At 40.6% G+C, this 25,812-nt stretch overlaps 1 protein-coding gene across 1 annotated transcript; it reads right to left on the bottom strand.

Moving 5' to 3' along the window:
* Positions 1–5,170: 5,170 nt before the first annotated feature.
* Positions 5,171–25,395, bottom strand: LOC145409698 ((Lyso)-N-acylphosphatidylethanolamine lipase-like). The gene is made up of 8 exons (XM_080280052.1): positions 25,214–25,395; positions 16,287–16,363; positions 15,842–16,051; positions 14,802–14,976; positions 13,346–13,500; positions 12,623–12,737; positions 12,043–12,229; positions 5,171–10,421 (listed from the first exon to the last, which is right to left on the bottom strand). Exons 1-8 carry the CDS (start codon positions 25,255–25,257, stop codon positions 10,170–10,172), a joined length of 1,215 nt encoding a protein of 404 aa, XP_080136178.1. The 5' UTR covers positions 25,258–25,395; the 3' UTR covers positions 5,171–10,169.
* Positions 25,396–25,812: the final 417 nt, after the last annotated feature.

Genomic DNA, 25,812 nt, shown 5'->3' with positions numbered 1-25,812 from the left:
CCTGTCCTTTGGCTGACCTCCCTCCAACCCATATCCTCCTCTCTCATTTACATTTCCAGGTCATCCTCCCATCCTTTCCCTGGTCTCCCCCTCCACCTCATGCACACACACTTTCCTAGCCAGTCTCTTGTTCTTCATCCTCCCCACATGGCTAGTAATTTATGCCGTTGATTAACCCACCATTTCACAGAAAATTATTTCTAACATGTTACCAAACTCCGGGGTACTTGATTTCTTAATCTTGTTCCAATTGTTGTAATGTCCGAGGTGATACAATGGGAAATACAGTATTTATAATGGTCCCTACTCAAATAACAGCATGAACAACCTTCCATAAGTTTCCTATAGTTTTGGTTACTTTGATATTCCATCTAAATGGCTTCATTATGAAGTGTTTGTCATCAATGAGTAAAGACAGATGTATCACATAAGCATTTTACAAACAATTTAGGCTTAGCAAAGTATATAACAAGGGATGCCTTCATGTGGTGTACTGGTCAGCTTCAATGCCAGGTCTGACAAACATTCCTCAGCTCCCTCCCTATCCCCAGAAAAGTGGATGGTGAACTGCAGGAGGAGGGCAGCTTCAGCCCACAGTTCACTGGGTTCACATTTCAGATGTGCTTTAGGACACTACTACATGTGTTGTGTGGTGCTGGGTGCAGGATTTGTGCATTACACTGACAAAATATAATAAACATCATCTGTGGTGCTGCCAACCAGTTGGGTATGGCCTGGGGCATTCCAATAGACAGGTACTTGCATACAATTGTCATAAGTGCTGGAGTGAACCCATTTTCATTTTCCTCCTCTCCTCTCATTGCTGCAGCCTTCAGATGACCCCAATGACCTGGATGAAACCGAAGATGGTTTGGCTGATGACGAGGATGACGTATTGGTTGATGCTGCTGACGGTGATGGGTGATGTTCTCCCAACTAGTCCATGCACTGGCAAAGCAGAGCAGCCACTTACCTCACTAAGTACACAGCTCTGGAAGTGTTGGGAAAGATACAGTGTATGACAAATAAATGAAAAACTACATCAATTCATCCCAACTCTTATTCACCCATCAAGTTAAATAAGTAAACTGAAGTGTCAAAGAAAGTGTAAAGTGATGCATACAAGTACATAAAGGATTTTCACATCGAGAAAAAAAATGAATGAGCACCAAGATTATTAAAATGAATGAATGCCAAGATCATTACAATGAATGAACACCAAGAATATTATAGAGTTTGCATACAAGTACATACAAGATCTTTACATAAGGATAGGAAATGGATGACGAACTGTACAGACTGAATATGCAAGGGACAAACCTCAGTGGGAAGACCAAAGGTGTCTTGCCACAGTTTACGAACCAACAGGCCTTAATGATCCAATGAGCAGCTGGATCAGTTGTATATAAAGGTGCTGGCAGGTTAGCAGCAGCAGCAGGGTGCGGGGTGTCAGTTTTGGTACAGGGGTGGTGGCCATCACAAGTTTAACTGCTACACCTGCACAAGATCTCAGCAGCCAAGCCAGGACGTCCCAGTTGGCGTGGCCTTGGGTGAAGGTGATGGGCCAGTAGTGGTGGTTGGGGGTGACTGCTTCCAGGGTCACTATGGGTAGTTTACTCAACTCAGGAAGCAACATTGGTGCCATCACCTTGTAGGCTACTTCATTCCAGGATACTCACATGCTCCTTGAAATCAAGACACTAGGACCAAGGAACAAGCTGAAAAACACACACACACACACACACACACACACACACACACACACACACACACACACACACACACACACACACACACAAATTCACCCATTAGTGCTCCTAAACTGCATTCATATATGTAGGTCTTTATGCAGCTTAGAAAAAAAAAAAAACAATAATGAAAATACATGAACTATTTACACATAATAACATAAACAAACAAAATCACAGTCTAAAATTTGAGCAGTTACCTAGCACAGCTCTTGGAGGATTTGTAATATCTCTTCCTCGACGATTTATTTTTCCCGCCACACCTTAATATCCTTTAATATTGTGTTAATTTTACAAGAGGATGGAAAAAAGGCAGAATATACGAGGGAAGTGGAGGAGCGACTGGGTAAATATGGATTAGAGCAGATGGGAGACGTGGAAGGTGTGTGCAAGATATTCACAGAAGAAATCTGTGCAGCATGTGAGGTGGTGTGTAGGGTGAAAAGAAGATGAAAGGGGGTGCAGGGAACAGCATGGTGGAATGAAGAGGTGAGAGAGACTGTGGCACAAAAGAAGAAAGCATATAATGAGTGGATGAGAAACAGAGGAATGGAAGAAGTTGGCACATGGAAGAGAGAGTTATATGTAGAGAGGAAGAGAGAGGTGAAACGATTAGTAAGAGATTGTAAGAAAAGAGTGGATTAGGAATTTGGAAGGAATTTGACTGTGCAGTGGAGAAAATATAAGAAAATGTTCTGGAATGAGGTAAAGAGAGTTAGACATGGTGCCAAGAAAGTTAGCTGGGGAGTGAAAGATAAAAATGGTAGATCAGGGAGAAAAAGTAAGCAGAAGGAAAGAACACTTTAAGGAATTGCTGAACATGGAGAATGAAAGTAAAGCAAGTGTAAGTGGCTGGGAAATGGCTGGGAGACAGAGGGATGTGAGCAGAGAAGAAATCTGTAGGATGCAAGTTGAGGAAGCAATGAAGAAAGTCAAAATGGAGAAAGCCCCAGGAACTGATGGAGTGCGGTGAAATGCTGAACATGGAGGAGAGATAGTAGTAGAATGGATGTGGAAGATGTGAGGTTGGCCCGGGATGAAGACAGAGTCCTGGAGGATTGGAAGTCAGGTATAATTATTCCTCTGTACAAAGGAAAAGGGGAAAAAGTACATGGTAATAATAGCGGCATTTGTCTTCTTAGTGTAATAAGAAAAGTATATGGTAGGATACTTATTGACGGAGTTAGGAAAATAACAGAGGAATTAATTGGAGAAGAACAGGGAGGTTTTAGGAGGGAAGAGGTTGCGTAGATTAGATATTTATTCTTAGATCTTTAGCGGAAAAGTTCCTAGAGATGGGAAAGAAGTTGTATGCAGCCTAAATGGATTTGGAGAACGCATATGACAAGGTGGATAGACAAGGATTGTGGAAAGTATTAAGAATATATGGAGTAGATGGGAAGTTGTTGAATGCTGTGAAGAGTATGCATGAGGGTGCTAAGGCTGCAGTGCATGTGGATAGTGAACTGAGTGAATTTTTCTATTTGAAGGTTGGATTGACACAGGGATGTGCCATGTCTCCATGGTTGTTCAGTCTGTATATGGATGGGCTTATAAAGAGATACAAGATAGGGCAGTGGATGTTGGAGTGGCCCTAGTGAGAGAGGGAAGTGTTTGGAAACTCCCTGTATTGTTGTTTGCATATGATACTGTGTTGTTAAGTAAAAACGAAGGGGAGTTGCAAGTCTTGGCGGATGAGTCTAGGAGAGTGTGTAAGAAATAGAATCTAAAGGTGAATGTAGGGAAGAGTAAAGCTATGGTCTTCGAGAAAAGTGAAGTCAGTGAATGTATAGTGAGGATGGATGAGGAGAAAATGGAAAATGTAAGTGTTTAAGTACTTGGGTAGTGTGATGAATAAGGGTGGAAGTTTAGAGGGTGAAGTGCTTGAAAGGGTACAACAAGGAAGAAAGGTTGCTGGTTCCTTGAAAGCAGTGATAAGAAACAGGAAAGTGAGCATGGAAGTGAAAAACTTGCAACAGCATTGTGATACCGACTCTAACGTGTGGAAGTGAAGCTTGGACCTTGCTGGAGGGACAGAAGTCACGTGTGAGAGCAGTGGAAATGAGTTATTTGAGAGGAGCATGTGGAGTCACATGGAGAGACAGACTGACAAATGAGGAAGTGAAGGAGCATTGTGGTGTGGATGTGGATGTGATAGGAAGTGTTAGAAGAAACACACTGAGGTGGTTTGGCCATGTGGAGAGGATGGAGAGTGTGAGACTGACGAGGAGAGTGTATGTGAGTGAGGTGGAGGAGGGGAGAGGGAGGGGGAGGCCAAGGATGAGGTGGAAGGATGGACTAAAGACGTATATAAGAGAAGGGGTGTGAGCTGGAAGCAGGGCAGTGAAATGGCAGGGGACAGGGTGACATGGAGGCGATTTGTTTGTGGCTACCCTTTATGAGATTAAAGTGTCTGGCAATATACATACATAACTGTAAATGGGTGTGAGAAAGTCATGTATGGAAGGTACTGATATATACACAAAAGGATGAAAATTTTCAAACTATTATGATATATTAGTGAATGATCAAAGACCTGAACCCTTGCATCCCAGGGGATGTCGTCAGCTGTGTCCACTTTTCTCTATTTTTTTTTCCATTTTCTTCAACTCTACTATACATTGTGGCTCCTCCATTATCATAATCAGGGTCTGTTGGGCACCTGAACAGTAAAGGTGGCATGCACTGCCTCTTTTAGGTCTCATGAATCCTTATTATCTCTGATGTAGCTTTTTGTTGTTTCAGAATGGTTGAAAGTTACTGTATTTCAACTCACTGCCACAGCAACATGAAGAAAGCTAAACCTTACAATACCCTAGGGAAATGTTAGCAGACTTTTGCCTGTGATATTACATAGTCAAATATAGTGGTAAAGTGCATTTAAAGTTCAAATACTGATGAGATTTAGTCATGTTCAGTGAGTCAAGTAGAGTGCAATAAAACATATCCATTAACATAAGGTTCACGTTATACCAAAGTAAACACTGTAAGCTTGAGTGACTCTTTTACTACACTGGAAAATTTCCTGCCTCTTCTGTCTTTCTTTCCTTCATACTTTCCTCTTCCTTCTGCCTATGGGTGACTTTACACTCCCTCTTCTGTCTTTCTTTCCTTCATTCTTTCCTCTTCCTTCTGCTTATGGGTGACTCTACACTGAGTGACAAGCATAATGGTTTCCTGTACACCAGGAAACCATTTACTATGCTGGGTGGTAACCATCTAAGCAAAATATGGCCCCTGGTGGTTTAGTGAGTAATTAAGGTGCTCCAATCAGACTGAGCCTGTGCAAGTTTATGTTCAAGGGGTGGTTGGGGTTTACTGCTCACATGATGCCACTCAGGGATAAGTGAGGCTGGTCACTCTCAACTTAAATGTCAGGACCAACTTGGCTTGCCCCAGGCTCCTACGTTCTTCATGGGGCAACATAGGATTGGATGATGGATGGATGGACTGGGGGGGGGGGAGGTTTGAATGAAATATGAATATGGAGTGCGTGAACAGGTGGAGCAGTGTATGTGTGTGCACAACGGTTTAACAAATGATACACTGCTGTGCTTTAGTGAAAGACATTATTGTTCGGAAAACTTCATGAGTTTCCAATCCTAAAACACACAGCACTTTCTTTATACAGCACAATGAAGTCATGATATGCCCACCTTTCTCCAATCATAGTATTATATTTCAGTGACTAGAATAATCAACAATTATTCACAGTGTTTAAATTGATCAATTATTAACACAAGAATTTCTGAATATGTTTATTAATGATGCATCAGGTGTTGGACAGGGCTGCCTTCCTGTGGCGGCTGAAATATGATCAGGTGGATCCACTGCCCTATTATAAAACATCTCTCACATTCCTCCCAATCTCTTAAAAAGATGGTGGACTTTAGGAGAAAGGCAACTCTAGCCTGCAGTCCACTGGGTTCATGTCCATGTAAGCCTGGGACCAACATGTTAATGATACACCACAACAATGCTGACGCCCTTACATAGGCTTCCTTCCGACAGCTGAGCATTCCATTCATCACAGATGTGTAGTATTAAATTAAATCTTGACCTTATCAGTCAAAGAATGTTCTCTTTTTAATATTATTTTTGCTAGTGTCCAATAATTACATCAAGTTTTGAAGAGACTTTTTGAACCAGAGGGGCTACAGATAGGTGTCTCTCCTAAGAAAAATAAAACTGCCTTGAAGCAGAAAGAATAATTAAATTATACATCAACTGAGTGATGAGGTTATTAAATCAAGAAATGGACCTCTACACAACCCCACCCTTTAATGGGAGAATGAGGTCAGAATGAAGATGATGAATAAACCACAACTCTTGAAAATGTCTGATGATGATAGTGATGATGATGAGTACAAATTTATCCTCCTATGGTGCACTATCCACAAAAATGAACTGCAAACATCCATCCTTGTTCCTCAGGCCTGTATGCTTATACCTTATTTCATGAAGTGGAATGCAAGCCAAATTTTTAAATCGAATTTTATGGATCATAGGTATAGTCAGCCTGCATTCCACATTACAGAGTGCAGTCAGCAGTGATATAGGAAGCCCAGATATCATGTGCTTTAAAAATGACTGTAAAAGACTGAGTGATTTCCAGCCACCTAACAATTAAAAGTTTTGGTACAGAACTCTCAGTCTGATCTAATAATGAGATATGCGCCATCAGCATATCAAGGTATTCAATAGGAGTGGGATGTGCTGAAGGACGAGAGAAGTAAATTAAACTCTAGTTACAGTTAACAACGACTTATTACTATAATTCTTCCACGCTAACTTGGCCCAGATTTTTGTCCTTTTGTGCTTAATTTCACATAGGTCTGTGGCAGTAAAAGACAAAGCTCTACTTCATCTCCACAGCACTTCTTCATGACTAACATTATATTACAAATTTAATTTACTACTACAATTCTGTGATCATGATGAAGAGATGTTTTTTTTTAGGCCAAGTTAGAGTAAAAATAGTATACTTACAACTACATACACTGGCTGATAAAGTTGGCTAGGTGGCTAACACGGTACATCAACTAAAGTACTGTACTTCAATTCTTGGTTTTAACTCAATTAAATTGTTTACTGAAATATGTAAATGCATGATCCCTAACTATAATACACTCTCATTCCTCTTGTACTGTTTTCTACGTATTAAAAGGCACATGGTAGAAAATCTTTTCAAAACATTCAGGTTTGTCTTAATATAAATGTGAGGATGCATCCAAAAGGATATCTGAGGGGTGGATACATGAAAACAGTAAAGAATAATTAACAACTATGTAAGTCTTCATTTGTCTTTAGTATGATTGTACTGTTCACTCATAGCCTAAACAGATATTTGTTGCACTTATATCTAAGGTAACACTGATACTGAAAGCAATATACAGACAAAAAACTACACACTAAGCAAACTATAATTAACATGTAAACTGGTGATATGAATAAGGAATTTACACTAACTAAAATATTAAACAGCTCAGAATTATGATTCAACACGTCAAATAAAATCAAATGATGCCATGCTTTCCTTTAAGGAATCTCCATACTGAGGCTGGCTATGAATGGTTGATGTTTTCTCCTGACTGAAAGTTAAACCAAATGTCAAACCTGCTAATTAATTCCCAACAGCTGCTGGAAGCTGTTGTGAAAAAAGAAATTGCAAATGTATAATAAGATATGAAACAATGCAAGGATCTCAGCTTGGATGTTGACACTACTTACTTGTGGCTGAGTTTCTTGCTTACTGATAATAATTCTCTAAAAAAGTGTAAATGCCATTAAAAACCCACAAAACATCCATTGATCTGAATATCTTTTATCTCTGGTTAATCTTCCATTTTATGAAACACTTAAACCAATGATAAAAATAATGGTTGTGGTAGGTGGGGACACTCACCATCCACTCACTCGATGTCGTGCTGCATTGGGTGTCTGTCCTCTCCTCTATTCCTTCCTTCCTCTTCTGTCTTTCTTTCCTTCATTCATTCCTCATCCTTCTGCCTATGGGTGACTTTACACTTCCTCTTCTGTCTTTCTTTCCTTCATTCTTTCCTCTTCCTTCTGGCTACTGGTAACTCTACACTGGATGACATGCCAAAATGGTTTCCTGTACACCAGGAAACCATTTCCTATGCTGGATGGTAACCATATAACCAAATTACAGTACCTGGTGGTTTAGTGGGAAATTACAGTGCTCCAGTCAGACTGAGCCTGTGTTGGTTTATATCCAAGGGGTGGCTGGGGTTTACTGCTAACATAATGCCAATCAGGGATGAGTGAAGCTGGACCCTCTCATCTTAAATGTCAGGACCAACTTGCCTAGCCCCAGGCTCCTATGCTCCTCATGAGGCAACATAGGATTGGATGATGGATGGATGGATAAAAATAATCCTGCTCAACAGCGACAGAAGTAATACTGATACTCGTACTGATCATACCTATACCATAAAAAAGTAACAGAAGAAAAGAAGCAGTCACAGCTCTAAACTTCTTCAACTGCTGCTTTTCTTACCAATAAATAACTTTAGTCACAAAAGGATAATAGGTAATGCTTGTCAACTAATAGCCTACCATTCAATTTAGCCTCCTGTTCCTAATTATTTATGTGCTTCTTTTATTCTAGCAAACATTTCCTAATACAACTCTGTTCATAAAACAGATCTCACAATTTACTGATTCATCATCCTCTATCATTATATACTACTCTCAATATCATAAATTCCAGTAACTTTTTTATCTTATTCATTTTTCTTTTTATGTCTGTTCTTATACACAATACCGTATATACTGTAGTACATATTAAACCACTTTGATCTGATGACATTTTAAATTTTATCTTGCAGCATTCACACAATTTTAATATGCTTGGAGAGGTAAAGTAGGCTGTGAATGTACTGATGGAGCCAGATTCTTACTCCATCAATACATACAATTTCTCCAAAGTTAACTATACTGTCTGGAGAATGCAAAAATAAAGAACGATAATATTGTGCTGGATTGAAGGTGGAAAATCAAACCAATTAACATATATTCAGACTGAAATGGTTACTTTCTTCTACCATCCTTTCCACTACCAAGCTCCTAGTCTAACTTGTTTTATACTTTGTCAACTTCAGTCTGAGTCACAACAGCAACAAAATATCAGTGTGTCCCATCGTCCATGATTCAAAATCTTTATAACCTCAATCTACCTCCATGCTTACTACTTAAGTGTTTGTGTATCTCCTTTTATACTTTCTAAATCTTACACCATGCTTATTACCCAACTGTGTGTATCTCCTCTCATATTTTCTTAATCTTACACCATGCTTACTTACCACCCAAGTGTCTGTGTACCTCCTCTTATACAAGTACACCCTGATATACGATACCTCTAGATGCGACACCCCGGCTTAATGATGGGGGTAGAAATACCACCATACCCCGCCTAAAGATGGCCAAACCCCGGTTTAACGATGGGTTTTGATTTTTTACCAATTTTGATGATATTTTAGACTAAAATTGTGTGTTTAGATTGAGTTATAAACAGCTTTTAGACTTAGATTAATGTGTTTTAGCCATAGGTGGGTGAATATTGTCATTGTGGGGTAAAGCTTACTAAGCTTGATTTTTTTCTAGACTTATATTTGACGATATTCTGATTTTATTTGTTGGTGATAGTGAGTTATTTACAGGTGTTAGGCTTAGGTAAGCTTCTTTTACAGCTGTTAGGCCACTTACATTGGCTTTAAACTTGTTTTTGGACTCAGTTGGGTGGGTTTAGGACTTGGCTGGGGGGACACCCATGGCTGTAACATGCATCCCTATAGGTTACACGTTAAATCTACCCCGATATACGATACCCCACCTAACGATGGTTTTTAACTTAACCAATTGCATCATTAAACTGGGGTATACCTGTCCTTTCTTAATCTTTGTTCATCTCTTCATCCAATATCTAACATCTTATCCAATTCTAAGTTTTTCTTCTCTTATACTGTACCTTCATAATCCTTGTCAGTCTCTTCATACAATACTGTATTCAAGTTCAATATCTCAAAATTTCAATCTACCACCCTCTCTACTACCTAGATCTCAAGTTTATAATTCTCTTATATTATTTCTCCTTAATCTCAGTCTGTTTTGTCACCCAATATATTTCATCTAAAAATTTCAGTCAATCATCCTTTCCCACTATTTAATTTCATAAATTTTCAATTTTCCATCCACCAAAGCCTCATTCTATCTTCTCTTATAAAACCCCACGTCTCAATCACTCTCCTTGTTCACTTCCAAAACCCAGGATACCTATTCCTTCTCATAATTCCCCAACCTTAGTTTGTTATTTTATCTAATATTCAACATAAGAAATTCAATCTACCATCACGTCCACTATGAAAACCTTGATCTACCCCATCTTAGAGTCACCCTATCTCAATCAGTCTCCTCATCCACCTCTGAGACCCGTGATGCCTCCTCATCCTCCCTGAGATGGTCGAGTCTCACATTGATCATATTGGCCATAGTTTCTGCAGCATCCCGTGACCCTTGCAAAGAGGGAGTGGGTGAGGAAGTAGGTTCTGGAGGAAGGGTGCCCTCGTCCGTGAATGTCCCAATACGATTAACAATTCCATTGAACACCTGGGCCCGATCAGCATAAACATGGTGTCCTGCACCCGATATCACCTGTGGAATACAACCATCATCATCATCATCATCATCCGAACCTCCTTTCCCACCCTAGGGCAGGGTGAGGAGTAGTAACGTCCAGACAGCTCAAGTTTGCCCTGTCCAGTGGGCCATGCTTCCATTCACTCATCATTACAAGCCCCCGGAATCCTGGCTCTATCTGATATGCCAAAAACTTTTGCCACATTCTGTAGCTTCACATAAACATATCCGACAGACTCAATCCAGACGCCGTCATGTTAAAAAGGGGTGCCAAATCCCTGATCATGCACTTCTTCTCATATCATTCATCCAGCCAGCTCAATCTCTTATCAGTCCTCTAGTCTCACCGACTTCCAAACCTCTCTTCCTCACACACTCATCCACTATATCCTTCCACCTTCTCCTTGGCCTAACTCGCCTCCTCCCTCCTTCAGATTTGCTCAGATATACCTTTTTCACCACTCTATTGATATTCATTCTCTCCACATGACCATACTATCACAGTACACTCTCTTCAATTGTGGTGTCCACAGACTTTCTCACTCCACATCTTTTGTGAATCACGTTACTTCGTATCCTATCCACTATCTATACTCCACATACATTCCTCAGCAGTCCTATCTCCACTGCTCTCACTCCTGACTTTTCATTTTCATGTCACACTCCAGCATCAAATCCATATGGTAAATTGGCACTAACACTCCTTCATGTAAGCCTCATGTAGCTGCAACACTCAAGCCTCTGTTTCTTCTCGAGGCCTTCGTGGCACCAGCTAACTTCCTTCCTTGTGTCTCTCTACCTTCCACTTCTTTTGCACATTTTCCTCTTTTCTATTGCTGTACCCAGGTATTTGAACTTTCTCACCAATTCCAGTCTCTCTCCATTCACTGTAACATCACACTAGGAGTCACCTTCTCTCTCAATAACCATCACTTTACTCTTTTCTACATTTACTCTTAAGGCATGATGCTCACAGATATCAGCAAAACTCTGTACTATCCTACCAAGTTCTTGGCTGGTATTTGCAGTAGTACAGCATCATCAGCATACAACAAATTTGAGATATTCCATTCACCACCATTCGTTACCAACGCCATCCCTCTCTCCATTACTGTACGTGTATATCTGAATATATAAAGGAGCAGCCTTGTTTGTTTGTTCTTCAATCACACCCAAACCAAAGGCCTGAGACCCCCAGATCCATATATATTCTGAATCAGGGTGACCTAAGGATGGTTTTAGGAGGTCAAAATTCAGATCTGGGCTATTTGAGGTCACTGGTAGAGTGTTTGCTTTTATGGCCCAGGCAATGCCGGGTATCCCTGCAACCCAATTTTTGATATGGAGACTCACATGACCTCCAGTTCAGACACAGGATATATATATATATATATATATATATATATATATATATATCTATTGCCAGACACCATAATCCCATAAAGGGTGGCCATTTGACACTGAGTTAGTTGTTTTACAGGGAGGGGCACCAACCCTCCACCAACCCACTTGTTGACATGTAGGGAGCACGTATGGTTTGGTTATATATATACACAGTATATATATACTACCATTCTATATTTACCCCCTTTGAGTTGTAGCAATCAGAGGCTAGGTTACAGTAGGGTACACTCACCTGTACATCCACATATGAGTCCTGCCGCATATACTTAATCTGGAATCCAGGGTCGTGATCCACCCAGGACCGAGATCCATATATGAGGGTGATGGGCAGCCCCTTACGAAGTGAGTCCATACGCTGCAGCATTGGATATTTTGCCCAACCGAAGCCAGCCATCAGAGTGTGGAAAGCTGACTCACCCCTGGATGAAAAAATTGGTTAGTTAAAAATGAGTGGAAGAGTGGGTGAGCAAAAGTGGGTGAATGACAGTGAGTAAGAAAGAGTGAGTGACAGTGTGAGTAAGAGTGAGTGAAAGAGTGTGAGAGAGAATAAGTGAATACGTGAGTGTAAGAGAGTGAGAAAGAGTGAGGGAGTAATTATGCATGTGTGATTACCTGATTAATGTCTTTCACCTGTATTGAAAAATATGGACTGTTCTGAATGACAGCAAACAAGAGGGTGTGAAAGACTGTCAAATCTTGAAGGACGGTTAGGTTCAATGAGTATATTGGGGAGGGATGCTTTTGCATGATAGCACTGATATAATAAGTCCAATACAACTGTGAATCAAAACAATAATAAATAACACGCTTACGTAGGATTCTGTGCGTTGCAGTGGTACAGGTAGTTGGGTATAATTTCCTCGTCCTTCACCAAGTCTGAGAACTTTCGTACTAAGTCAGGTCGTGCCTTCTGTAGCAACTTGGGGCCTGAAGGGAGGGAAAGAAAGGGATTATGATACAGTACATCCTCTTTGTAGTTCACCTTTTTTATAGTCTTTTTCACTATTAATTCTAGTGCAAAACAGAAAATTTGCTTGTTAGTTTCATGGCTACTTATAATACAGTACTGCACTACCTGCCAGTTTCTCTCAAGTAACAGTACCGTAAAGTTTGGAAAGGATTGTGATATTTTTTAACACATCCCTAACCCATGCTGATGAAAACCTATAGTGCATTTTTCTTACCTGAGTAATGTCTTCACTATTATGGCATATTTTTTTCATTTATTCTAGCTACAGTTTGCTCATCTTAATTTGGTCCACATTTTCATCCATTTCTAGATTTTTTCCTGTAGCTCAGAGGTAGAAAAAGACAATATTATGGCTGTACATCCTTTCCACAAAACTTCTCTATGACTAACATCATATTCTTGTGTTAATCTCTTGTTGCAGTTCAACATTCAAGATAGAGAGATGGGAATTTTATGCCTGGTTAGAGTCAACACAGCATAGCACAGAGAAAGATCAGTATATATCAGCATAATATTAACATTTTCTTAATCAATCATGCTCTAAAGATACTGAAAAACTCCTTACCCCATGGTCCTGCTGTCCTAATAACAAAGAGAGGGTTGAATGGCTGAAGTAACGCCCCCACTGCTTTGACCCATAATGGAAACTTGTACCGTTCACCTACATCCAATGGACGCTCAGGGAACCCCCATGGATCAGCCAAGACAAGATGGTGCACTCTGCAGGTACAAGGAAGTATCATCACCTATCAAAAATATATACATATTTTTTTTCTGCTAAAAGAGTCATATCTACATAACAGGATGCATAAAAAACCTGTGTAGCCTGGCATCCAAGAGGAGATCTCATCTCAATGGTCTATGCTGTGCATTCCTTCCATACTGGGTTGGGACTGAATTGCAGCTAAGACAGTTATAACAGATAATTTGTTAAGCTTTGTTACTCCCATTATATCTACACACCATCTGTTTACTGTGGTGTTTATTAGATTTGAAACACTTCACCTCTAACCATTCATCAATAGCTTCCATTTCTTTTCCAACATTCTCATTTTCACCTCTCTCTACTAATTTCATCCACATATCCAGTGAAAACCAGAAGGAGTGCATACACCCTGTCTCACTCCACCACTAACACTGAACACCAAGTAATGCTAGTGGTCATTGTGACCCTTGTCATGTTAGTTCTACCTATTTATCTATCTATCTATAGCCAGATGCCATAATCCCGTTTGACTTTGAGTTAGCTGTTTTACAGGGAGGGGCACTAACCCTCCGCCAACCCACTTGTTGACACGTAGGAAACACATATGGGTTGGTTATATGGTTACCACCCAGCGTCATAAATGGTTTCATAGCCTACAGGAAACCATCAGGCTTGTCACTCAATGTAAATCCACCTGAAAAGGAAAGAAGAGCAATAAACAGTGACAGGAAAGATGGGAGAACAAGAAGAGAGGAGGGCTGACAAAGAAAAAGAATGATAAAGATGGAGGAGAAAGTATCTTAGTACTTCAAGATGCAAGATGACATACGTCAGTGTGGGTGTAAGCTTTAATTGGACAACAGAAAAGAAAGAAAGAAGGAATGAAAGAAAAAAGATTGAAACAAAGAAAAAATTTACTGATCTCTATCAATATACTTACATTCAGCAGTTATTATTGTGCATATTGCAAAATCAAAATACTGTACTGTCAATGTCTACCTGTCAGGGTGCTTGATGGCATAGGAGGCAGCAAGGAAGCCCCCCCCCCAAAAAAAAAAGTCCAAGAATCATCACCATCAAAATTGTTTTTACCCATCCAAGATGCAAGTAGTAGTAGATGTAGTTGTAGCCTCAGGTTCAATTAAAGCATGATATCAGTGGACTGCAAGCTGAAACTCTCCTCCTGCAAGCCACCATTCTTCTTTTGGTGAATACAGCTGTGGAACTGCAGGGTTATATTGGTGCCACCACAAGAAGTCATTCCTTTCTAACATCATCCACAAACTAGACATACATCCTAAATGCCCATCTCTACCTGTCAGGGTGTTTGATAGCATACGAAGCAGCCAGGAAGCCCCCAAAGGAGTGGCCAAGCAGAATGAACTTCTCAAGGCCGATCTTCTGTCTCCACATCTCAATGGATGTAATGAACTCTCGCTCTGCTTCAAGAGGGTCCTTGGTGAAATGTGGGCGGGAGCTGCGACCAAACCCTGAAAATCATAACATGCATAGTAGGCACAGAAGTTAAGGCCCCAGGTTCAACTTAAACATGAACCCAATGGGCTGGAGGTTGAAACTACCCTTCTCCTGCAGCCCACCATCCTTCTCTCCAGGATAGGGGGGGAGTTGAGGGACATTTGTATAAATGGGCTGAGGAGCCACCTGGTTATATCAGTGCCACAAAAGTAAAGGTGTCTCTCTCCAATTCCAATCCTCAAAATAACACTGAACTCCTCAAAATAATAATCCTGAAATTCATATCCTGGAAAATCAAAATAAAGAAATGCTGAAAATCACAACACTGAAATCCAGGAAATTATAACATTAATGATGATGATGAACATATTCATTACTTAATAAAATACTTAAGATATGTTACTACAGTACTAGCATTACAAAACTGTGAATTGCCATTGTCTTAACTTTGATTCAAAAGACTGTATTAGATGTGATACTTTTTACAGGTACAGTACACCATCAGTAAAATCATTTTTGACCAGTTGTTACCACTAAACACTGTACCGTAATATAATGAGGAAGTTCTGGTGATAATATGCAAAAATACACCTTTCACTGGAAATGGTAATACAGGTACTGTATACATAACAGCAAATTAAGAACAAAACTTACAGCAACAACCCCTTCACCAAATTCATATTATCTCTTGTTTACTTTATTCTTGGTAACTACAGGTACAGACAATCTATTCAGTTTAATGGAGATTTTCTAAGCTGTAAGGGTTAAATAAAACTTTCATTAACTTCTCTACTAGAGGACTCTCCTAAACTGAATAAAATAATGTAGTAGCAATAAGAGTAAACTACAAAAGAGACACCTGTTGAAGGAATAACATACCAAGAATATCTATGGCATAAACAGGGCGGTCGGCAGAGAGAGCGTCCAAATTTAAACACCACAACCCCACCCCGGACCCGAACCCATGCAAGAGGACCAAAGGCATGTTGCTGGAGCCCTCGTTAAGGCTGACCGTCCATACCTGCGACTCATTTGACCCCACACAGCATCCCACACTCACATAACGGCCTCGGTAACTGCTTTTCAGATCTGCCGGTTGAGAGAAAATGGTGAATGAAATGGAGAGATGAAAATGGTGACTGGAGACAGAGATACAATGGGGATGTATCCTCCCCCCTCCATCACACTCAGTCTCTCATTCCTTGTTCAAAGTACAGTACTTCTCCTAATGCTTTCTGGCACACCCAGCCACCTATGGATAATAAATGGAATGCTTTGGACTCCATCTTTTACCAAACACTGGAGGCACCCATGACAAACTTACTTGAGAGCAGCGCCTTCTCTGCTTCCCTGAGCAGGCTGAGGGATGTCGGGCACCATCGCAGCCAACTTCCAAACCAGCTGGTGGGATGGGAAGTAAACACAGAAAATGATTTTTAGTATTAATAATGAAATAGCTACCAGTACTCTTCTTTTTTTTTTTTTTAATGAAAGGAAGAAGGAGCCAAAGGCCAGGGGCCTGCAAACTGCTCACTCCAAGAAAAAAACAAAAACCAAGACAACAGAGAGCCAAATTTAAGGTCCATTCATTTGTGTTTGAAAGACTGGAGATCATAGGCAGTAGGAAAAGCAGATAGAGGGAGACAGTTCCAGAGTTGACCTGTTGCATACATGAAGGACTAGGAGTAGCAGTTTACTCTTGCATCAGAGAGTTGGACAGAAAAGGGATGAGAGTCTGTTGCTAGACGGGTGCTAAGTGCCTGCCGTAGTGATGGAGTGTTACAAGCAGACAGTTCAGAGGCACAGTGACCTGGTGAGGCATACCATACATCACTCTTTCAATCCAAGTACTGTACATCATCATCATCATCATCATCATAATCTCCGACACCTTGCTTCCTCCTCAGATGATGCAGTTATACCTGATGGGCGATACTGTACAATAATCCCTTAAACCCAAGTATATCATCATAATCATCATCATCTTCAATGCCTTGCTCTTACTATTGGTGAAGTACAGTTTACTCATCTCTCTCTAATTTTGTATTCTCTCCAAATCACCAAAGTTTCTCAAAGTACTTCTGTATTCTAGCACATCCACATCAACACCACAGTGTTCATTTGTTCTTCATTTGTCTGTCTGTCTCTCCATGTAACTCCACAAGCTCCTCTCTGATACTGTAACTCATTTCTACTGCTCTCACTCTTGACATGGTAGAATTTAGGAACACCTACAGTATTAAGTGAGGAATTACTGAACAGTAAATTAAAAACAACCCAATAAAATTTGAGGCAAACTTATCATTCATCCACTTCCTCGGGGCTGGGTCCCTCCACACACTCTATCTCCGGATTGTCCCGGTCTTCATAAATGAGCGGCCACAGAGACTGGTCATACTGAGGCACTTCTGACATCACAAGAAGTGCCCCTTTCCACTTGGCATAATCAGGGCTAATATCAGCACCATTTTCCACTGCTGAGGTTTGGTGCAGCACAGTAAGCATAAGAAAGATGACTATTGTTCCTTTGATTTGCAGGAGATGCATTTTGGTTGTCTACTAAGTACACTTATATAGTAAAAGTCCTTTAATCCGAATCGCAGGGGAGCGAGGGTCCTTCGGACTGGTGTTTTCTCCAGACTATTGGGTGGGACCTTTGAAAACTTTAGAATTATGTAAACGATCATTAAATAAACACTTAAAATGATATGGGTTATTGTTTTATTCACCAGAAATGTGGATGTGATAGGAAGCGTTATGAGGAACATACTGAGGTGGTTTGGCCATGTGGAGAGGATGGAGGGTGAAAGACTGACGAAGAAAGTGTATGTGAGTGAGATGGAGGGGAGAAGAGGGAGGGGGAGGCCGAGGATGAGATGGAGGGATGGGGTGGAGAGGTATATGAGAGAGGGGGGTGTGCGTTGGAAGCAGGGCAGTGAAATGGTAGGGGACAGGGCGACTTGGAGACGATTTGTTTGTGGCCACCCCAAACGGGATTGAGGCGTCTGGCAATAGATAGATAGACAGATTAAAATGATATGGGTTATGTTTTATTCACTGGAAATACACAGAAGTGTATATGAATAGTTGCAGGCAGGTACATCCAAGTCCAAGGGCAAGGCCATGCCAGATAAATCCTTAGATAAGGCTCAGAAAAATTAGAAAAATTTCATCTTGAGAAATACGAAAGATTGGGATATTTGGATTATTGGTGGTCGCATTGGAGGACTTTTAATGCAGTAGTCATTTGCTGAGTAAATATACAGTCTTTTATAATCCGAGACAGTAAATTAATGTATGCAGCATTATTTCCTGTGTAAGCACAGTCTTCACATAATTCAGAGACAGTTAAGCAATAAACACAAGACTGTTTAATGAGTAGGTACACACAGTCTTTAACCCCTGAAGCGCGGGTCATCGCGTTTGCGACACTTGCCAAAAAGGACATAACGGCGGATCGTCGCGTTTGATTCGAGTTAATTTTGAATAAATGTGGGCAAGGATGTTCCAGCTGGAATTGTCTATCAGTACCACCACCCTTTAGCTACAATTAGCATACTTTACCTTTGTACTACTGACCTCCGTTGCTGCCAAGTATAGCATTTTTCCCCCCTCCCCCCCAACACGGCCCGGCCAGCCTGGCTGTGATATATGGCAGCGCTCTGACTGCTCAGAACTGTAAATCTGCGCTCTCCTCTCACAAGCAGTTTATGCTAATAGGAAAAGCTTGTTTCCCCAGTTGTCACACTAGCTTTTTTTTCATGCGGTTTGCCCCTGTTTAGCGTCAGTTTACCGCAGGCTTTGAAAGTGACATTATGGCGAGTTCTAGCTCTTCCGAGTCAGTGCGACCGGCCGACAGGAACGAGAATAAAGTGAAGGGCGTAAGGCAGAATAAAAGGCGCGCCGCGGTGATCTTTTGGGAAGTAATATGATTGAAAATAATGTAGTATACGTGTTTTTAGCTGTGAAAATGGAAATGTTTGTTGAGTGACAGGAAGACCGCCGCCGCGCTGCATGTCGGCCGTACGCTTCGTTGATTTTAGCCTTATTTTCAGTGCTTATTGTACAAATAAGGATTCCAAACTACTTGTACGTTGTAGTATAAAGTTTACTGTGACAGAATGAGGCTGTGGTAGAGGGGAAACCGGGTTGCTGGAGGTGTGAAAGTGAAGAATTTGTTACCCAACTTTGCAAGTCTCCACAAGTCCTTGGGTAGTCCACGAAGGCTCAACACCTGTCTCTGGAGAAAGCTGAATGTAAGTACTATCTGCCATAAAAATTATAATGTTCTAGGGTTTATCTCTGATTTTTGGCAAATATTTTCCTACAGGTACTCAGACAGCGATACAACCCCGCCACACGGGGGGGGGTCGGCTGTCGACGGCCGCGCTTTAGGAGTTAAAAAGAACCAAGATTGTAAACTGGTAACAGTCAGACTGCATGTCAGGGAACAACACAGAGTCTTTTGATATTCCAAAACAGCAGAGTACTGTAGTAAAAGCAAGACTGATTGAGCAATTAGGCCAAAACTGTCATGTCTTCACAATAAACACAGCTTCAATATCTACATGTAATTTCTTTCACTCGACTGAGATTTCTTAAATATTATACCAAAAATAATGCTCTGCATCGTATTTCTTCACTGAATGGAAGTGGCTGCACTGTTGTATCTTCAAAAAATTTAACTACTGTATCTGTATAGTTTTTTCCAACTAGTGAGATTTTTCAATGATTATAATAATAATGAATATCTCTGCATAACTTCAGTGAATGGAGAGGGCTGCTACACTCCCACCACAATTCAGGGTTACAATTTATCACACAGCACTAGATACCCCCAGTTCTTGACCCTAGATAAGAAACATAAGTCAATCTTATGTGCTGATAAATGTGGGTACTGGAGAGGGATGTCTTCATGTGGTGGCACTGATATAACTAAGCAGCTTCATGCCCAGCTGTACTAATGTCTTTTGACTCCCTCCCTATCTCCCCCAGAAGAGGATAGTGGACTTCAGGAGGGTGGTAATTTCAGCCTGCAGTCCATCAGGTTCACCTTCAGATAAGCCTGAGGTTGTTGCTGCTGCTGCTGCTATCAAAACTGTTACTACTACTACTATGGTATACAGTACATAATACATTCACTGATCTTTGACAATGCCATGATATGAAAATTATCCAGTTCAGTTATTTTTACCTTTGTTGCAAGGGATCAAGCAAAGAACGCCATCCACATTCAAGAGGTCTGCAGTGATTTGAAACTTCACCCTGGCTTACAAACAGCGCTGCCTTTGCTCAGTAAAGTAGTATCAATAAAGGGAATGAATAACATATCAGAACATATTACATAATAACTGAATACAGTAGCTCTCAGAAAGTATGAATAGCCTAATGTAACTGCATTACCGTGGGCAAAATGGCCGAGAGGTACAGGTTTCAAAACACGTGGTCCAGGGGAGACTGCAACATTTGGAAATAAGACTGCAACATTCAGAGAGGAGACTGCAACATTAAGAAAGGAGACTGAAACATACACAGTCATGCACACTGTGGGGTTGGTTACTGCAAGTCATGAAGGCTCAGCAGCAAAGCCAGCCTGAGGACAGCTGATGATGATCTTCTAGAACTGGTGTTTGGCAATTTACAGCTACATATGCTGATGATTTTATGTACGGTATTAATAATTGTAACACCAATACATGTGCCCAAAATAGTATAATGGTACAGTGTAATAATATATATATACAAATATAAATAAATAAATAATTAAATAAATATATAGACATATATATATATATATATATATATATATATATATATATATATATATATATATATGGATGTGGAAGATGTGCAGATTGGCCTGGGAGGAAGGTAGAGTCCCGGAGGATTGGAAGTCAGGTATAATTATTCCCTTGTACAAAGGGAGAGGTATATGAGGGAGGGGGGGGTGAGTTGGGGGAGGGGAGTCAAATGGTGGGTGACAGGGTGACTTGGAGGCGTTTTGTCTGCGGCCACCCTTTGCGGGATTAGGGCGTCGGGCTATAGATAGATAGATAGACAAAGGAAAAGGGGAAAAAGAAGTGTGTGGTAATCATAGGGGCATTTGTCTTCTTAGTATAATAGGAAAAGTGTATGGTAGGATACTTATAGACAGAGTTAGAGAAAGAACAGAGAAATTAGTTGGAGAAGAACAGGGAGGCTTTAGGAAGGGAAGAGGTTGTGCAGATCAGATATTCATTCTTAGATCTTTAGTGGAAAAGTTTCTAGAAAAGGGAAAGAAGTTGTATGCAGCTTTCATGGATTTGGAGAAAGCATATGACAGGGTGGATAGACAAGGATTGTGGAAAGTGTTAAGAATATATGGAGTAGATGGGAAGTTGTTGAATGCTGTGAAGAGTATGTACGATGATGCGAAGGCTGCAGTGCGTGTGGATGGTGAACTAAGTGAATTTTTCTCTTTGAAAGTTGGTTTGAAACAGGGATGTGTCATGTCTCCATGGTTGTTCAATCTGTTCATGGATGGGGTAATAAAAGAGGTACAAGGTAGGGTAGTGGATGTTGGAGTGGCCCTGGTGAGAGAGGATAGTGTTTGGAAACTCCCTGTACTGTTGTTTGCAGATGATACTGTGTTGTTGAGTGAAGACGAAGGGGAGCTGCAAGGCTTGGTGGATGAGTTTGAGAGAGTGTGTAAGAAACGGAACCTAAAGGTGAATGTAGGGAAGAGTAAAGTGATGGTCTTTGAGAGAGGTGAAGTTAGTGAATGTACAGCGAGGTTGGATGGTGAGGAATTGGAAAATGTGAGTACGTTTAAGTATTTGGGTAGTGTGATGAGTAAGGATGGAGGTTTGGAGGGTGAAGTGCTTGAAAGGGTACAGCAGGGAAGAAAGGTTGCTGGTTCCTTGAAAGCAGTGATAAGAAACAGGGAAGTGAGCATGGAAGTGAAAAAGTTACTACATGACAGTATTGTGATACCAACTCTAACGTACGGAAGTGAAGCTTGGACATTGTTGGAAGGACACAAGTCAAGAGTGAGAGCAGTGGAAATGAGTTATTTAAGAGGAGCCTGTGGAGTCACGTGGAGAGACAGGCTGACGAATGAGGATATAAAGGAGCGTTGTGGTGTGGATGTGGATGTGATAGGAAGCGTTATGAGGAAACACTGAGATGGTTTGGCCATGTGGAGAGGATGGAGGGTGAAAGACTGACAAAGAGAGTGTATATGAGTGAGGTGGAGGGGGGAAGAGGGAGGGGGAGGCCGAGGATGAGATGGAGGGATGGGGTGGAGAGGTATATGAGAGAGGGGGGTGTGAGTTGGGAGCAGGGCAGTGAAATGGCGGGGGACAGGGCGACTTGGAGGCGATTTGTTTGTGGCCACCCCAAACGGGATTGAGGCGTCTGGCAATAGATAGATAGATAGATATATATATACATATATATATTAATTATATATATATATATATATATACATATATATATTAATTATATATATATATATATATATATATATATATATATATACACAGTATTTTCTGATTGCCTTATCAAGTTTCATTTTTTAACTTTTCTTTTAAGGTAGTGAAAAGCATTTAAAAAGTGGTGTTTGTTAAAAATCCCTAACTATGCCAAAGACAAACAGACACCGGGGCATGAAGACAGACAGATACCATCTTAAAACCCTATTTTTGAACAAAATTACCTTTATCATGCTTACTGATCAAAATCAAACACTCACTTGATGTAGTACTGCCTACTTCTTCCTTCATCTTTACCATTCTTTTTTCTATGTCTGCCTCCTCCTCTTTTCTCCCATCTTTCCCATCAATATTTATTCCTGTACTCTTCGTTCCTTTTCAGGTGGCTTTACATTGAGTGACCAGACTAATGGTTTCTTGTAAATCAGGAAATATGTACAATGCTGGGTGGTAACCATATAACCAACCCACACGTTCCCTACCTGTAAACAAGCAGGTTGGTGGAGGGTTAGTGCCCCTCCATGTAAAACAACTAACTCAAAGTTAAATCTCCACCTCTTACAGGATTATGACACCTGACTGTTGAGAGATAGATAGTCTAAATTTTTTAAACTTAACCCAACCTTGTTTATCCTATCCTATTTTATCTATCTATCTATTGCCTGACGCCTCAATCCCGTTTGGGGTGGCCACAAAAAAATCGCCTCCACGTCGCCCTGTCCTCCGCCATTTCACTGCCCTGCTCCCAACTCACACTCCCCTCTCTCATATACCTCTCCACCCCATCCCTCCATCTCATGCTCGGCCTCCCCCTTCCTCTTCCTCCCTCCACCTCACTCACATACATTCTCTTCGTCAGTCTTTCACCCTCCATCCTCTCCACATGGCCAAACCACCTCAGTGTGTTCCTCATAACGCTTCCTATCACATCCACATCCACACCACAACGCTCCTTTACATCCTCATTCATCAGCCTGTCTCTCCATGTGACTCCACAGGCTCCTCTTAAATAACTCATTTCCACTGCTCTCACTCTTGACTTGTGTCCTTCCAACAACATCCAAAGCTTCACTTCCATATGTTAGAGTTTGTATCACAATACTGTGATGTAGTAACTTTTTCACTTCCATGCTCACTTCCCTGTTTCTCATCACTGCTTTCAAAGAACCAGCAACCTTTCTTCCCTGCTGTACCCTTTCAAGCACTTCACCCTCCAAACCTCCATCCTTACTCATCACACTACCCAAGTACTTAAACGTACTCACATTTTCCAATTCCTCACCATCCAACCTCGCTGTACATTCACTGACTTCACCTCTCTCAAAGACCATCACTTTACTCTTCCCTACATTCACCTTTAGATTCCGTTTCTTACACACTGTCCCAAACTCATCCACCAAGCCTTGCAGCTCCCCTTCGTCTTCACTCAACAACACAGTATCATCTGCAAACAACAGTAGAGGGAGTTTCCAAACACTATCCTCTCTCACTAGGGCCACTCTAACATCCACTACCTACCTTGTACCTCTTTTATTACCCCATCCATGAACAGATTGAACAACCATGGTGACATGACACTATCCTAAACGAACCTAATCTATTTTATGCTAACTGAACCAAACTTACCCTAACCTAACCTACCACTTATGTATTCATATTTTTTTGTTTATCAATGGATCCTCTTCATACTCGAACATGCACTTGTGTGCACCATTACAAAGGCCCTGAATCAATTCAAAGGTAGGTAAAAGTTTTCTGTAATACAGTATTTAAGATGTGGTTCTATGTCTCCTTAGGGATTACCAAATTTGCAATTGTATTTCTTTTTTCAACTGACTAAAATAATTATCTTTGTACTGTAACATTTGAAAAGTTGAAGAAATGTGTAATTTTGAAGATACCAATTACACAACCTCACCACTGCTCCTCTGAACTGTCTGCTTGCATCCCTCCACCACTACGACAGGTGCTTAGCAAGCACCCGTCTAGCAACAAACTCCCATCCCTTTTCTGTCCAACTCTCTAATGCAAGAGTTAATTGTTACTTCCAGTCCTTCATTTATGCAACAAGTCAACTCTGGAACTGCCTCCCTCTGTCTGTATTTCCTACTTCCTATGATCTCCAGTCTTTCAAATGCAGTGCGTCCAGGCATCTCGAAATGAACGGATTTTGAATTTAGCTCTTTTGTGTTGTTTTTTTTCTTGGAAGGAATGGCTTTTGGGCTCCTGGCCTTTGGTTCCTTCTTTCTTGCATTAAAAAAAAAAAAAAAGTTATATGCAAACCATGGCAAGCAGCCACCTACCATGTCAGACTTTCAAGTAGTTTAAGCTCCAAAATCTATCTGCCTCAAACTGATCATTCCAACTAACCTAATTTAATCTAACCTAACTTAACTTACTTTAACGGAGCCTAACTACCAGTGGCCGGAAAGATTTGTGACAAATGAGTTTCATGGTCCAAACTGACCCACTGTCATCAGTAGGACACCAGTGCCAACATTAACAAACCTAACTCGATGCTCTTTAGTAATATAAATGCTATTTCCGTAGAATCTGTGTGGCAAATGCATGATACAAATACCGATAATGCAAGATAATCCTAGTCATAAATTTTTCTTTTGTTAATGGAAGCTTTCCTGCACTTTGTCAAAACTTGGCACCCAGTATTTGAGTTGTATGAGGGACCCAGTTCCATCAGATGAAAACAAAAGGGCTTTATCACGCACATTCTATAAGTTATGCGAGAAAAATCTTACAAAATCTGTACGGGTTCCCTTACCTTTCCTGCTGCCGCTCCAATTCTAGACCGATTTCCTCTGACATAGCGACACTTTGTAACTAATTTCACTCTCCTTTGTCCTTATGTCATAATTTCTTCTCTGGATTAGCAGTTTACTTGTCCCTCAGGAGGTTTATCAGTGTTATGTCAACAACTCCTCATCCCTGCTCATCTTTGTTTTGATATTGCGTAAATTTCGCCGTCCGGGTACTCGTTCGTGACTTCAGAGATTTGCATGTATTCTTTCTTTAAGATTAAATATTTCCGTTGCTATTTGTCATGTAGAAAAATGTTTAGCTTACCTTACATTATTGTAATTATGCTTAAAATAAATTTACTTTATTTTTCAAATATGCTGAAAATATATCATCCCCTGTTAAAGAAAAATGGTTAGTCAAATCCTAAAGACATATATTATCAGTGCCATAGAAATGTACGCTCATAGTGACCCTGTAACAGAAATACTATTATTATCTGCTGATAACTAAATATCCTTTTCGGTACATCAAAATCCTAAGGAAACGTGCTGTTAGCACCATAAAAACGCTAGGTCATAGTGATGAGTACATAATGAAGTTGGTCTGGCCATGTCATCACCG

Source organism: Coenobita brevimanus, chromosome 82 (assembly GCF_032717465.1).
Source record: "Coenobita brevimanus isolate Jiangsu-jjx chromosome 82, ASM3271746v2, whole genome shotgun sequence".
Classification (NCBI taxonomy): domain Eukaryota; kingdom Metazoa; phylum Arthropoda; class Malacostraca; order Decapoda; family Coenobitidae; genus Coenobita; species Coenobita brevimanus.
Note: the sequence above shows the minus strand (reverse complement) of the source record. Positions and strands in the feature narration are given on the sequence as shown.